The sequence below is a fragment of the Sebastes fasciatus genome, chromosome 1 (assembly GCF_043250625.1).
Source record: "Sebastes fasciatus isolate fSebFas1 chromosome 1, fSebFas1.pri, whole genome shotgun sequence".
In the NCBI taxonomy this organism is placed as follows: Eukaryota; Metazoa; Chordata; class Actinopteri; order Perciformes; family Sebastidae; genus Sebastes; species Sebastes fasciatus.
The window spans coordinates 6,291,859-6,305,761 of NC_133795.1; the positions used below are offsets into that span (position 1 = coordinate 6,291,859).

Here is a 13,903-nt window from a genome sequence, read left to right on the forward strand (position 1 = left end):
AAACGGCAGTCTACAAACCAATGTTGACATCACGGTGACTACCTCCACCTCATATATACAGTGTATACTGTGGACCTTTCCTCAGTATCAACAAAAGGATCATCTAAATCAGGAGGTGTCCCATGTGAGAGCTCTGTAGGACAGAGGATGTGAGCGTTTGTGATTTAAAGGCCTCCAGAATTGGCTCAGGAGTATACAGTATGATGCAGTTCTCTTTTGGGAGTGAAGAGATATTTCCTTTCCATCGAAGTGGAAGACATGAAATATGGACGCAGGAAGAGGAGAAATCCTGCACATGGTGTTAGAATTTTCTGTCTCTCACGTTGTTCCAGTCTAGACTGTAGAGAACCAGACTGTTTCATTTCAATGCTCTGCTGCTCTGCTGGTAAATAGCCTTGCTCTGACTCAAACGCTCGGATTGGATTGCTTTGTTGAAGTTAGGTGATAACGCCTCTCAAGATTCAGTTTTGATGTGTTATCTTGTCAATAAAACCTTCACCTTCGCCTCCTTCCTGAGGTCATTGCTCAGTTTCCTATTGGACAAAGAAGATTGCTGCCTGTGGTTTTACACCGACTGTTTCCCTCGGCAGGATATGAGAATGATAGGAGGGCTGTCTGGATGGAAGAGACTTGTTATTTCTATTAGACTCTTAGCTTATGTTTCTAATCATTTTAGCTTATTCAACTCTAGGGATGGCAGTGTCGGTCTGTGGGTTGGTCAATTGTTTTTTAGTGAAATGTGTTGATACTCAATGGATGAAATTTGGTACACACCTCCAAGCCCCCCTCAGGAGGATTTGTAAATATTAGAAATTTTAGTTTGTCCAATACTTGTGACCAAATACCTGCAAAATTTGTGAAATTCCCATCAGCCTCAGCTGTAGTTAGTGTTAATTAGTGTTGTCATGATACTGGAATTTCTAACTTTGACATAATATCTTGAAAAATATTGATATTCGATAACATTTTCATTACCATGGGGGAAATTGGTCAGAACATTGAGGGAATCAAATTTTAGGCTTTTATGAAAAGATAAATAGCGGTGTGTGTGTCTCAACTTGCTGTCGGAGAGAAGAGCAACTGTATCAATACGGTGGAAAACGAGCATTAAAACCATTTCAAATAATCAGTATAGACATGTATCAATACTTTGATATTTTTGACAACACTAGTGCTAATTGGCACCTAATAGCATGCTAACACACTAAATTAAGTTATTTAAAGGGAAAATGTATGTGGGTGTCTAATCAGTGCTGATGGTAAATGTAGTCCACTGAAGATATAAACTCCCCAATGCGTGCTACGTCGACCAAGAAAGCTGATCTCCTGCTGCGGAGCTGTGCCAGTTGTGCCTACATATCCCAGGATGCAATGTGCGCGAGCCGTCTGATACGTCTGATAAAGAAACAAAATAAACTCACAAAACGTCAGTAAAGGAAATATTCTTACACTTTAAAAGAAAAATACAACTGGACACCTTCTGAATTCATGTTTCTCTCTTACACCGAACTAAGACAGACCTAATTGCCTTGTTAACTCATCGTAAAACACACATCATTCAAACTGGACTGAAACAAAATAAAACACACCAAAACCATTAGTCCGTTAGTCTTCATTAACAACTCTGGTTTGGTCGAAAGAAATCCTTAATTCACAGAATAAGATGTGAAAATATGCCGGCTCTACATGCTGTTTTTCCCCCGCTGTCTCAGAATACCATTCAGTACCTGTCCAATCCAATGGCAAAAATCGCCCCAAAATCGCCCTGCTGGTTGGTTGTCTTCTCCAGTTTATCGTCAGGATCCTGGAGAAGGTCTCCGGCACACCTCTGTTGCAGTGAGGAGTATAACTTTCATGCATAACGCACACTCGGCTCGCTCTCCCTGGGTTGTCCTCGACGACAGCATCCAACAAAAACTGCCCACGCTGACATTCATTACAGCAGAATGATTCCTTTCTGTTGGCATCGGAGGGCAATTTGAGCAAAAAGGCACCACCAGTCTGTTTGCTCTGGGCAGCTCGGGGCTCTGGACGGAACCGTTAGCAAGCATGGCGGTAGTCATGTTATGAACTATTGTGGCCAAGCTGAAGGCAATTAGTCACACACATTCACATTTAAAGAGCAACCCCCATGACCTTTACTCTTTTGATGCAATTATGGATTTCAGGGACTCTCACAGAAGAAGACACAATGCTTTGCTCATTATCTAAAGGCAGCAGTGGGTTCCATGTGTTTTCAACAAAGATGAAGTTTCAGCCTCTTTGTTAGTGCATCAGTCCTTTCCGGGAAGGTGTAACCTAAAGGTCTCTGAGGCTGAGGGAGGTTGGATTGACTGGAAGCTGTGTAAATATTAGTAAAGAAGAGAGCTTGTGCTGTGGACCGTGATGTTGTCTGTTTGCACTGACGTGATTTATCTCTATTCTCTTACAGGAGATGTTTACATACAGCCAACACAGGACACCAAAAATCCTGTCATATATGGCGTCTTCTCCGTCTCTGGGTTAGTGTACTACAACACAAACTGTGAATGCACTATACCTGTAAAAGACTCTTTTTTTATTATTTTGCAAGATACATTTTCCTGACTTTTACTTTCTGTCCACAGCTCCGTCTTCAAAGGCTCAGCAGTGTGCGTCTACTCCATGGCTGACATCCGCATGGTCTTCAACGGACCCTTCGCCCACAAGGAGGGTCCCAATTACCAGTGGGTGGCCTACACTGGGAAGATCCCCTACCCTCGACCCGGCACGGTGAGCTTCAAATCCACACATGAAATCCCACAGAAAGCTGGCATAACAGCAGCTTCTCTCTGACTCAGACCTCAAATAGAAACCATCTGAACAAGATGCAGGCATCAGCATAACCAAAATATACTTTTTATTATGTGATTATGTGAATTATTTTTCATGGGTTTTGAATCCCGAGCTCAGAATGTTAACGCTCCTGTTTGTCTTTCAGTGCCCTGGAGGTACGTTCACCCCCAACATGAAGTCCACGAAGGACTATCCAGATGAAGTCATTAACTTCATGAGGAATCACCCTGCCATGTACAACGCCGTGTACCCAGTACACAAGCGCCCCCTGGTGGTTCGGACCAACGTGGACTATGAGTTCACCACCATCACTGTGGACCAGGTTACAGCTGCAGACGGCAACTATGAAGTGCTCTTCTTAGGAACTGGTGAGTGTTTTGTAATACATTTGATTTTTTTTTTAAAGAAATGAGGGGAAAGTAAATCATTGCTTTTTGTGTGTTTATGAAAAATATACCATGTATAAGGCATGAAGCATCTTTTCATTGATAATAATATAGATTTTGTCAGAATGTTAAGTGAACTTATCTCGTGTATGTGTTTGGATAGCACATAATGAGGGAAAGGCTCATACAATGGCGTATTAATTATGTAAACAAAGACAGTTTGAATTTGATGAGGGCTTTAATTAAAAAAATAGTGATAGTTATATTGATTATAATTTTTATGCTCTAATAAAAACAGTTCAATGAAATTAATGCTGTTTTCATGTATAAGTATATATATAACTGTCAATCGTTTTAAATATTTAATCACATGATTGTCCTAAGTTAATCGCAAATTAATCATTTTTGTATCTGTTCAAATTGTACCTTAAAGGGAGATTTAACAAGTATTTATTACTCTTATCAACATGGGAGTGGGCAAATATGTTTGCTTTATGCAAATGCATGTATATATTTATTATTGGAAATCAATTAACAACACAAAACAATGACAAATATTGTCCAGAAACCCTCACAGGTACTGCATTTAACATAACAAAATGCTGAAATCATAACATGGCAAACTGCAGCCCAACAGGCAACAACAGCTGTCAGTGTGTCAGTGTGCTGACTTGACTATGACTTGCCCCAAACTGCATGTGATTTATCATAAAGTGGGCATGTCTGTAAAGGGGAGACTCGTGGGTACCCAGAGAACCCATTTTCATTCACATATCTTGAGGTCAGAGGTCAAGGGACCCCTTTGAAAATGGCTATGCCAGTTTTTCCTCGCCAAAATTTAGCGTAAGTTTGGAGCGTTATTCTAGTTTGATATGATGTCAGTATCTTCACTCTAGCTTAAAAACTGAGCCCGCTACAATCTTCGAAAGATCGGTTGCGTTAATGCGTTAAAAAAAATTAGTGGCGTTAAAACAAGTTTGTGTTAACGCGTTATTATCGCCTTAACTTTGAAAGCCCTAGTTTTTTTACATGAAGTCAGTCTTTGATCAGAGTCAGAGGGGTGAACGACGATGATGAGTGTCACTGAGAGGCTGAATAATGGAGGTAAAAATCCCCTCATAGAAATAAATCCCATGTAAGTGGAGGGCTTGTCTCCCCTGTAATCATTTATCATTAAAAGAAAAGGCATTCTTTCCTTTTGTGCTCGAGCAGAAATTTAACCAATCCAAGGGTTTGTACCTCGCTCTATTCACATGAAGTAAACAACAGGAGATTTGTACCTGGAGGGTGGATCAACAGCGGGAGGGAGAGAAAAGAAACGGGGTAAGAAGAAGAGAAGGAGGGCGGGTATAGTTAGTACATCCATCACCTTAATCTCGCCCACTGGTGTTAGAGAGATTATCAGTGTCTGCACACCTCGAACCTTTAATAAGGCCCCGGGTATGACAGCAGCAGCCACAACACAGGATGCAGCCCTATACATATGACGCCTCTGTTACTGGCTTCTTTGTTCGCCTGTGCATTACGGGGTGGAGACTAATGGGTTTGTGTGCGACGGCGGGCCACTGTGGAGGAATGCGTGTCCTTTCAGCTGCTGTCAGAGGCAGCCATTCAGGGCTCAATGCAGAAGTCATAATAAATCTCAGGTATCCCGCTCACAGGAATGCCTAACAGAAATCAAACATGCCAGGGAGGGCCACAGAGATGTCTATATGGCATCCAGATGAATAGGTCAAGGCAAGAAGGGGGAGCTGAGGATGACAGAAGGGGTTTGTCACGGTGGCGGCGGTAAGTGGAACGGAGCCTCACGTCATTGAGGGAAGGTTAAAGCGAAGAGAGCCAACGTAACGGAGGTGGAGAGAGTACAGTGGAGCCTGTTGATATGAGGATTATCCCTTGTTGGAGGCTGCTGAGAGAATAAAATGGGAATCCAAGGGGCTGTTGACAGGCGGAGGGGTGTGAGGTTGCAGGTATGCGGCTGACAGGTGTGTGTTGTGGTCCACAGACAAGGGAACAGTTCAGAAAGTCATCGTTCTGCCCAGAGATGACCTGCAGACCGAGGAGCTGGTCCTTGAGGAGGTAGAGGTTTTCAAGGTGAGCTTTCATCTGATACTCTCTCTTCCTACCTTGTTTGCACTTACATCTTTGTCATAAGTTCCTTGTCCTTTCTGGTCTTCTTTGTTTAAATTTTTGCATAACACAGTGTACTCACAATGTATTCTTTTTCTCCATCAAGGTCCCTACTCCGATTACAACAATGAAGATCTCATCCAAAAGAGTAAGCATGACTGTGCAACTGATTTTCTGAACTTTTGCTCACATAAAGAGAAAAGAAACCATCTTCCAAAGAAAGGGAAATGAATGCAATTTGGAAAGGTCACAAGCCACATGCTGTTGCTTCTAGGTCTGTCCTTGACCAAAGAAATTCTTAGTCGACTAACACTCGTATGATTTTATCGACTAATCCATTAGTTGATTTAATCGACAGATCTGTAAAACATGTTTCTTCTTGGACTGGGCGATATGGAGAAAATTAAATATCACTATATTTTTGACCAGATACCTCGATATTGCGACAACATTGTTGGGTTGACTGTCGGTGCTTTCACAACATATTTACACAATAAGATTTTTGATAAATAATCATCAGTAATGTGGATTTAAGTGTTAAATAATAGAACAGCTAGAGCAGTCTGTTAAGTTCAGAAAATGACATCACTTTACTGTAATGCAGCCTTTAAAACCAGGAAAAGACAACACTTATATCATATTACGATATCCAAAATCCAAGACGATATCCAGTCTCATATCACAATATCGATATATTGCCTAGCCTCTAGATTCCAGGACCAATTTAAATCTTGTGTTTACCAGAGATGTGCTCATACGTTTCTTGGAAAGAAGTCATTCAGCATGAAAAAGCATAAAAAAACGACTAATCGACTGAAGAGAGGGCAGCCCTAGTTGCTTCCCCTCATAATTCATAAAGAGAAGCTGTCAGTCTGAGGGAGACGATGAGGGGAGAAATATGGAAAAGTTGTCTTTCAGTGTGATTAAAATGCTTGGCCTCTTCTACCTGCTATGACATCATTCCACAGACAGAGTTTGTGTTACACGCAGCCTGCCAGACCGACGAACAGCTGATCATAAAATCATGATGGCAACCTGATAGATATGAGCTCAATATTCTCCCAGATGATCCAGAGTCTGTTGCTGTTTCAGCACAGTGCAGGATTAGATTTATCTCATTACATCCATCTGGGTCTGTGAAGTCTTTGTTTGGAAGCAAATAATGGCCAAAACTATTTGAATCTTATGAGCCAGTGGTTCTCAAACTTTTTTGTTTCAAAGACCACTAAATTGATACACGTTAGGTCACAGACCCGTATTTGATAAGATTTTGCTTCATGGACCTCCATCTAAAAATATTCTGGTTGTTAGATGTTATTAAGACCAGAATTATATAATTTTCAACTACAGTTGAGGAAGTGAAACCTATAATCACATTGGGCTCACTTCTATAGTGAATTAAATAGTAAAAATAAACTATTCTCCATTTTTCTGGGGACCCCCTGGAACTCCCTCAAGGACCCCTGGTTGAGAAACCACTGTTATAAGCCACTGAAAACTAAATATATTTTTTAGGATTTTCAACTTGAAATTGAGTATTGTAGGTTTATAGAACGGCCATTATTTGCCTCCATTTGGCTCTGATCACTGCAGCTGTCCTATAAAAATCAGGATGTTTTATGTTCCCCTTATTTAAGTTTCCAACGCATCCTCTAGTGTCGTGTATAACACGGTTTTCCATCCTCTTCTCCCTCAACAGCAACAGCTGTACGTGTCGTCTGCGATAGGGCTGACCCAGCTGGCTCTTCACCGGTGTGATGTGTACGGCGAGGCCTGCGCCGACTGCTGCCTGGCCAGAGACCCTTACTGCGCCTGGGATGGCAAGTCCTGCTCCCGTTACTCCGCCTCGCAGAAGAGGTGAGCACCAGCAGCAGTGTCAGCATGAGCTACACTAACGTCATCACTAACTGACTGACTCAGTCGGCGTGTTGAATGATGCTCGAATTAGACTGCCTGGATGGCTGATTGGCTGTTTTAATGGTATATTCATCATAGTCTTTTGGGTAAACTGTGGTTTACGCTCCACTAATAAATCATAGACTTGAGGTATTGTGAGTGTAACCGTTAAATGATGTATACATGCCTGTAATAACGTAATGGAGTGGTGGTTTGTGGTTGGATCCATTTAAAGTTGATACTTTAATGGCTTCTTGTATTGTTGAATGGCTTTGAATGGCTTGCGGTTGCTTTATGTTTTTTTTCTCTCCTTATTCGGCAATACTGGTCTGACCCATTTAGACGTAGCCGGCGGCAGGACGTCAAGTACGGGAACCCCATCCGCCAATGCCGAGGCTTCAACTCCAACAGTAAGAAGCCCGTTCTTCAACCTCCTGAGTTTTCTTTCTGTCGCTTCTATTTGTTTATTAATGACCTAAGAAGGTTGAAAATAATGACACATCTCATTACCGCCGCTCCGAACGGTTCCAGGTTTTCATTGTTATGGGCTGTAATGACTGTAACCTGGCAGCTTTATGGTAATCTGTGACAGCCGTATCGCTAAAAGCACTTTGATTTGCCACAACTGAGATTTTGGTCGTAAGGAGTTCATGGTAATGAGTGTTTTGGTTGTCATGGAAATCCCCCTCTCTCTCTGCCCCGCAGCCAATAAGAACACTCTGGAGATGGTGCAGTACGGCGTGGAGGGGAGCAGCACCTTCCTGGAGTGTCAGGCCCGCTCTCCACACGCTCTCATCAAATGGCATCTGCAGAGAGATAACAGCGACCGCAGGAAAGAGGTGAGCACAAGCATATTGGGTGTTCCTCAAAGATTCTGGTTATAGAAGCAAATTGTGTTTGTTGGTACTGAAATTCATATATATCCAATATAACGCACACAAAAATAAACTAATCGAATTGGCATGAACTTGGGGCGGCTGTAGCCCAGTTGGTAGAGCGGGTTGTCCTTTAACCGCAAGGTTGGCGGTTTGATCCCCGGGTTCCTACTGTCTGCACGTCAAAGTGTACTGTGAGCGAAGACACTGAACTCCAAGTTGTTCCACGGGCACTTTACAGCAGCCCGTGGAGGATGGGTTAAATGCAGAGGTCAAATTTCATGGATGTACCAGTACGCATTAACGAATGTAATAAAGTCTAACTTTACTGACATGGGTCAACGCATCCTAATACAACGGTTCGTATGATATCTTACGAAAAGTCCTCATTTTTCGTGTGTTTTCCTACGATTGCCCAGTAACATGTGACACACGTGTCAATTTCCGTTCCAGCCTTTTCAAAATAAACTTCCGTCTTCACAGGAAATAACTTGGTTAAGTTTAGGAAACAAAACTACATAGTTAGGTTTAGGAAAAGATCGTGGTTTGGGTTAAAATAACTCTGGAAGTGGCGTAACTTAAGTGCGGAAGTTTTAAAATAAATCAACGTTGACTTCTGGTTCCACACGGGATGCGAACATCTGTCTCCTGGGCAAAAGTACAGTGTTTTTTGACCCACTCGTCCACCCCGACCTCCTCCCGAAGAGGCGTTTGTCGCTCTTTATACTTCATGGTTCACAATTACGTGGGGTACGTTCCAAATCACATACTTTTTCTTTTTACTTTTAGTACATACTGCAGCTGCCCTTACATACGTACATACATACTGTTGCCAGCAGTATGTATACAATTGGGACATACTACTTTGTCATAACATTGCACCTTGAACTTTGGCCCTCTTGCTCATATATCTGCTGTGCACAGGATTGTGGGTCAGAATAGACAGAAAAGCATGCTGGCCTGCATACTGCAAAATACGACCGGATGTAGTAGGACACACTGGTATTTTTAGCATACTGCATTTGACATACTATGTATTGGGACATAATAAATCTTTTTCTGGTATACTGAATAGTATGGTAGTATGGGAATTGGAACTCAAAGGGTGGATTACATGTGAATTGACTTTGTGGAATAATACGATTTACAGTATTTGTAGGTATAGCTACGAACGGTGTATTAGAACAGCCTGCATGTGTTAGTGGTGGATGAACATTTCCACAGATGAACAAGAAAAATGTATTTTGGACAAATCCATATGGAGTTTGGGGCCAGTATTCATTTCAGTTTGTTTTCTTTGTTGTCATGGAGAGGTGAGGATTTCTATGCAGCATGACACATTTGAAAAATGACTCCGGTGTTATTCTTTTCCGATTATCTGTTAACACGATTAAGTGATTCAGGGTCTGATTGACTGAGGCCTGATGTCTCACACAGACCTCCGACTGTCCTCAGGCCCAGGGGAAGGAGACACATAAAGGGGAGCTGTGAAAAAGCACCCCTCTGCTGAGATATATAACCCTGAGGCACTAGTTAAAGTTTTATTGTGAAGCGATGTAATGTTGCTGCCTCTATGTTATTGACTATTCTGTTGGATGCTCTCTACTCCGGCAGGCAGAGCAGACTTTGCTGCTGCTGCCTCGCACTTCTGATTCTGAGCTAAAAAGCTGTCATCACCTAATCAAATTCCTGGGTGTGGATGTACAGATAGACCTAGAGTTACTGTTTGATCACATATGAATTTGTGGATTTTTTTAAGGGTATTAATCCACCGTACAGTCCAAGACAGTAGGGATGTTAACGAATCAGGGTTGGCAAAGTTAATGCGATAATAACGTGTTAACACAAATTCATTTTAACGCCACTAATTTCTTTAACGCAACTTGTGATTTTTCGGTTGTAGCGGGCTCATATACTGGTATCATATGAAACTACAAAACATAAGGAATCCATTGGTACCAACCATGTCATACTAGCAGGTCGGGAAGGAGGCTAAATTATGCTCCAAACTTATGCTAAATTTTGGCGAGGAAAAACTGGCATGGTGTTGACATGAGCTGTTTCTCTCTGCAGATGCGTTCTGACGGTCGGATTATGAAGACGGAGCAAGGTCTCCTCCTGCGGTCCCTGCAGCCCTCCGACTCCGGCATGTACCAGTGCACGGCCACGGAGAAGAACTTCAAACACACGCTGGTCAAGCTGCAGTTGGTGGTGCTGTCGAGCCGCGCCGTCAACAACGTGCTGGTGGAGGGCGGAGGGGGGCTGGTGCCGTCCTCCCTCCACTCCAGCAGCACCCAGTGGACCCCCAGCGCAGGCCAGTACAAGGACCTGCTGACCATCCTGAGCCAGCCAGAGATGAGCCTGATCAATCAGTACTGCCAGGACTACTGGCAGTTCGGAGACCCGCTGCTGGGCGCCCTCAAGGCCAAAGACCTGAAGGAGCTCAAGGAGCAGAAGAAGCCCCGCAACCGCCGGCATCACGGTGAGGGGGAGGAGGAAGAGGAGGAGGAGGAGGAGGAGGAGGTAGAGACATGAGGAGCCCAGCTTTGTGTCTGAAACACCCTCAACCACCTTCCCCCGCCCCCCCACCCTGTGAAAACTGGGAGAGACTCATTGAGAGTAGCAAACGTGAAAAAAAATCCACAAACCGAAAAAAGAGCAAACTGAGAAAAAAGAGGCTTCCAAACAAAAACCCCACATACATCCTCTCAAGCAGTAAGATATATGATACACAGTATTTATTGTAGGTTGTATATAGTATCATTCTGTGGATTTCTTTGTACTTATAGAAAAAAAAACATGCTCTTTGTGTATAGGTACCTTTGGGGCAAATATTATTGTTATTATTGATGTTGTTAATTTTATTGTTGCTGTTACTGTCATTACAAAACTCATCTGTCAGCATCATATGACCTTGGCGACTGTTTGGAATGTGTTATCAGGCGTGTAAGCTGTTGGGAGCGAGCTATGAGAAGCTCTAACGGGGGAAATGAGTTGTTGATAAGAGGTGACGGGATCTCTGTTGTTTTCTTGCTTGCTTTGACTCGATGCCAGGGCTCTTTTATTTCGGGACACTCCAGGAACGCCTGTGACGCAACCCCCCTCGTGGCTGCATGCGGACAGAGACTTAATATTGCGAAGGGGACCATCGACACATGGTCCCAGTTATTGTGGGGAAACAGTCCTTTCTCCACGGGAACCCAGACGGACAGATGAAATATTCTCACTGGTGTAATTGAGTAAACTCGGCCAAAACATAGTATATGGCTGGACTCAGTGGTCAAGTCTATAATGTTAAATCCAGCGTTCCACTAGGTCCGGCGAGGACACTACAGGACATGCTGCTCCACTCAACTGGACGCTCAAATGGTGACATACCCGATTGTTGAATGCACCTGGTTTTCTGCTTGCTGTTTCAAACAGGAAACAACATGGCGGTCTGCTCATAAACTTTCTGTTATTCCGTCTAAACAATTCACCAAAATCTACTTCTGAAAACATTTTAAGTGAGAAACAGGCAATGCCACTGCTGAATCTGGTTTCATTTTAGAACTAGATTGCCTAGATTGACAGCTTGGTCCAAGTTTAGTGAGTCGGACACGTCGTGCTGGACAAGCTCATTTGCATAAAGGACTGTTCCCGCCTTTTCATTTTGAAAGAGCAAGAGCACAGTCGGCTGACCAATCGTTTAACTTCACTCAGTGACTTTTGCGTTTGTGGGGCTGGCCCTCTGCGGTCCGGCCAAAAAAGGATACATAAATGAAAGAAGCAAGCATCAGATCAGTTTTTATTAAATCTATTAGGATATATGGGTTCTTTTCAAATGCAAACATCCTTTGAACTGAGATCGAGGTGCAATAAAGGGTCAAGGTTTTTGCACAAAGGGCATTATTCTTTTACTTTCAGGGGACATTGGCTGGGGCCAAATGCAACAAGCACACAAGTTATAGTTGACAATTGAAGATGAAAGCGGTGCCCAGAACAGGCAGCAGCTCTGAGCACTCGAGACATCTTTTGTTCCTTCTTCCTCTGACATTCATATGTGGAAAAAAAATATATAATTGCCCATATACACAACAGAGCATTGTAACAATGTTGTGACACTAACCAAAATATTGGGAAGCTGGCTTTCATTGTGTGCATGAACCTGTATTTGTACTGTAATTCTGATAAGATACTGTGTGGTCGTTTTTTTTTTTCTTTCTGTTTTTCATCTCTAGGGGTGTACAGTATGGTCTCTGAGGGACAAATGCTTTAAAGATGCCCTCATTTCAAATATACCCTTTATGAAGCGCGATGCATCTTTTCATTGACATTAATATAGATTTTGTCGGAGTATTCAGTGAAATTATCTTGTGTTTGGATGGCACATAATGAGGGAAAGGCTCATACAATGGCACATTAATTATGTAAACAAAGGCAGTTTGAATTTGATGAGAGGGCTGTTATTAAAAGATGAGTGATAGTTCTATTGATTAGAATTTTTATGCTCTATTAAAAACAGTTCAATGAAATTCATGCTGTTGTCATGCATAATAATTAGGGCTGTCAACCGATTAAAATATGTTATCGCACATTTTTTATCTGTTCAAAATGTACCTTAAAGGGAGATTCATCAAGTATTTAATACTCTTATCAACATGGGAGTGGCCAAATGTGCAAATTTTTGCAAATATATGTATATATTTATTATTGGAAATCAATTAACACAAAACAATGACAAATATTGTCCAGAAACCCTCACAGGTACTGTATTTAGCATACAAAATATGCTCAAATCATAACATGGCAAACTGCAGCCCAACAGGCAACAACAGCTGTCAGTGTGTCAGTGTGCTGACTTGACTACGACTTGCCCCAAACTGCATTTGATTATCATAAAGTGGGCATGTCTGTAAAGGGGAGACTCGTGGGTACCCATAGAACCCATTTTCATTCATATGTCTTGAGGTCAGAGGTCAAGGGACCCCTTTGAAAATGACATGACAGTTTTTCCTCGACAAAATTTAGCGTAAGTTTGGAGCGTTATTTAACCTCCTTTATGACAAGCTAGTATGATACATGGTTGGTAACAATGGATTCATTAAGTTTTCTAGATTCATTTTATAACACTATCATCGATCTAGCTTTAAAACTGAGCCCGCTACAACTACTACTACCACTCCGAAAGATAAATTGTGTTAATGCGTTAAAGAAATTAGTGGCGTTAAAACAAATTTGTGTTAACGCGTTGCTATCATGTTAACTTTGACAGCCCTAATAAGAATATATGACGGAGAAAAAAAAATAACATCTGGTACAAGGTGCAAATTAATTTCCATGCCACTCTGACATGTCAAGGCTTTTAATACACCGTGTCTAGGTTGTATTCAGGCTGTGTTGAATGCCTCTGGGAAGATGCATCCATAATTCATACAGCGGTATCTGTATCTGCTCCTCCAGTTGGGATGTCTGTCTGCATTCCCACAATCAATCACAGCTCCTGATCGTCTCCTCCAAATGAGACCAGGAGTTATACAGCGAAAAAAAAAGCAAAAAAAAAAAAGCAAAGAAAGGTTGTACAATTTGTTGGTATTTTTAAAAAAAACGTGTCTGTAGTTTTTGAGTGTTTTTTTTGTTTGTTTTGTATTTTTGCATCATCAGACTTTATGGAGAAAAAAAAGCAAAAAACTAAATGCACAAAGGTGATGTTCTTGTAATGACTTGTGTAAATTACTCTATCTTCCCTTTCCATTGTTGTTGCTGACTAATAAATTAAAGCTCTATATTTTATAAGAATGGAATGCTCCCCCCCTTCATTGT

The 13,903-nt window shown here is 42.0% G+C and overlaps 1 protein-coding gene across 4 annotated transcripts in view; it reads left to right on the forward strand.

Annotated features, from left to right (window-relative positions):
* The window catches only part of LOC141777693 (semaphorin-3F-like), a 76,905-nt gene extending 65,570 nt beyond the window's left edge, over positions 1–11,335 (forward strand). For 2 of the 4 annotated variants that reach the window (XM_074652305.1, XM_074652405.1), the window contains 9 exons: positions 2,432–2,501; positions 2,607–2,751; positions 2,960–3,182; positions 5,206–5,294; positions 5,437–5,478; positions 7,030–7,187; positions 7,569–7,636; positions 7,932–8,065; positions 10,175–11,335. In XM_074652305.1, coding sequence (XP_074508406.1) covers positions 2,432–2,501; positions 2,607–2,751; positions 2,960–3,182; positions 5,206–5,294; positions 5,437–5,478; positions 7,030–7,187; positions 7,569–7,636; positions 7,932–8,065; positions 10,175–10,636 — 1,391 coding nt within the window. In that variant the 3' untranslated portion in view covers positions 10,637–11,335. Of the gene's footprint in view, positions 1–2,431; positions 2,502–2,606; positions 2,752–2,959; positions 3,183–5,205; positions 5,295–5,436; positions 5,479–7,029; positions 7,188–7,552; positions 7,637–7,931; positions 8,066–10,174 lie in introns of all 4 variants that reach the window. The other 2 variants (XM_074652228.1, XM_074652377.1) reach the window with 1 other exon arrangement.
* The last annotated feature ends 2,568 nt before the right edge of the window (positions 11,336–13,903 follow it).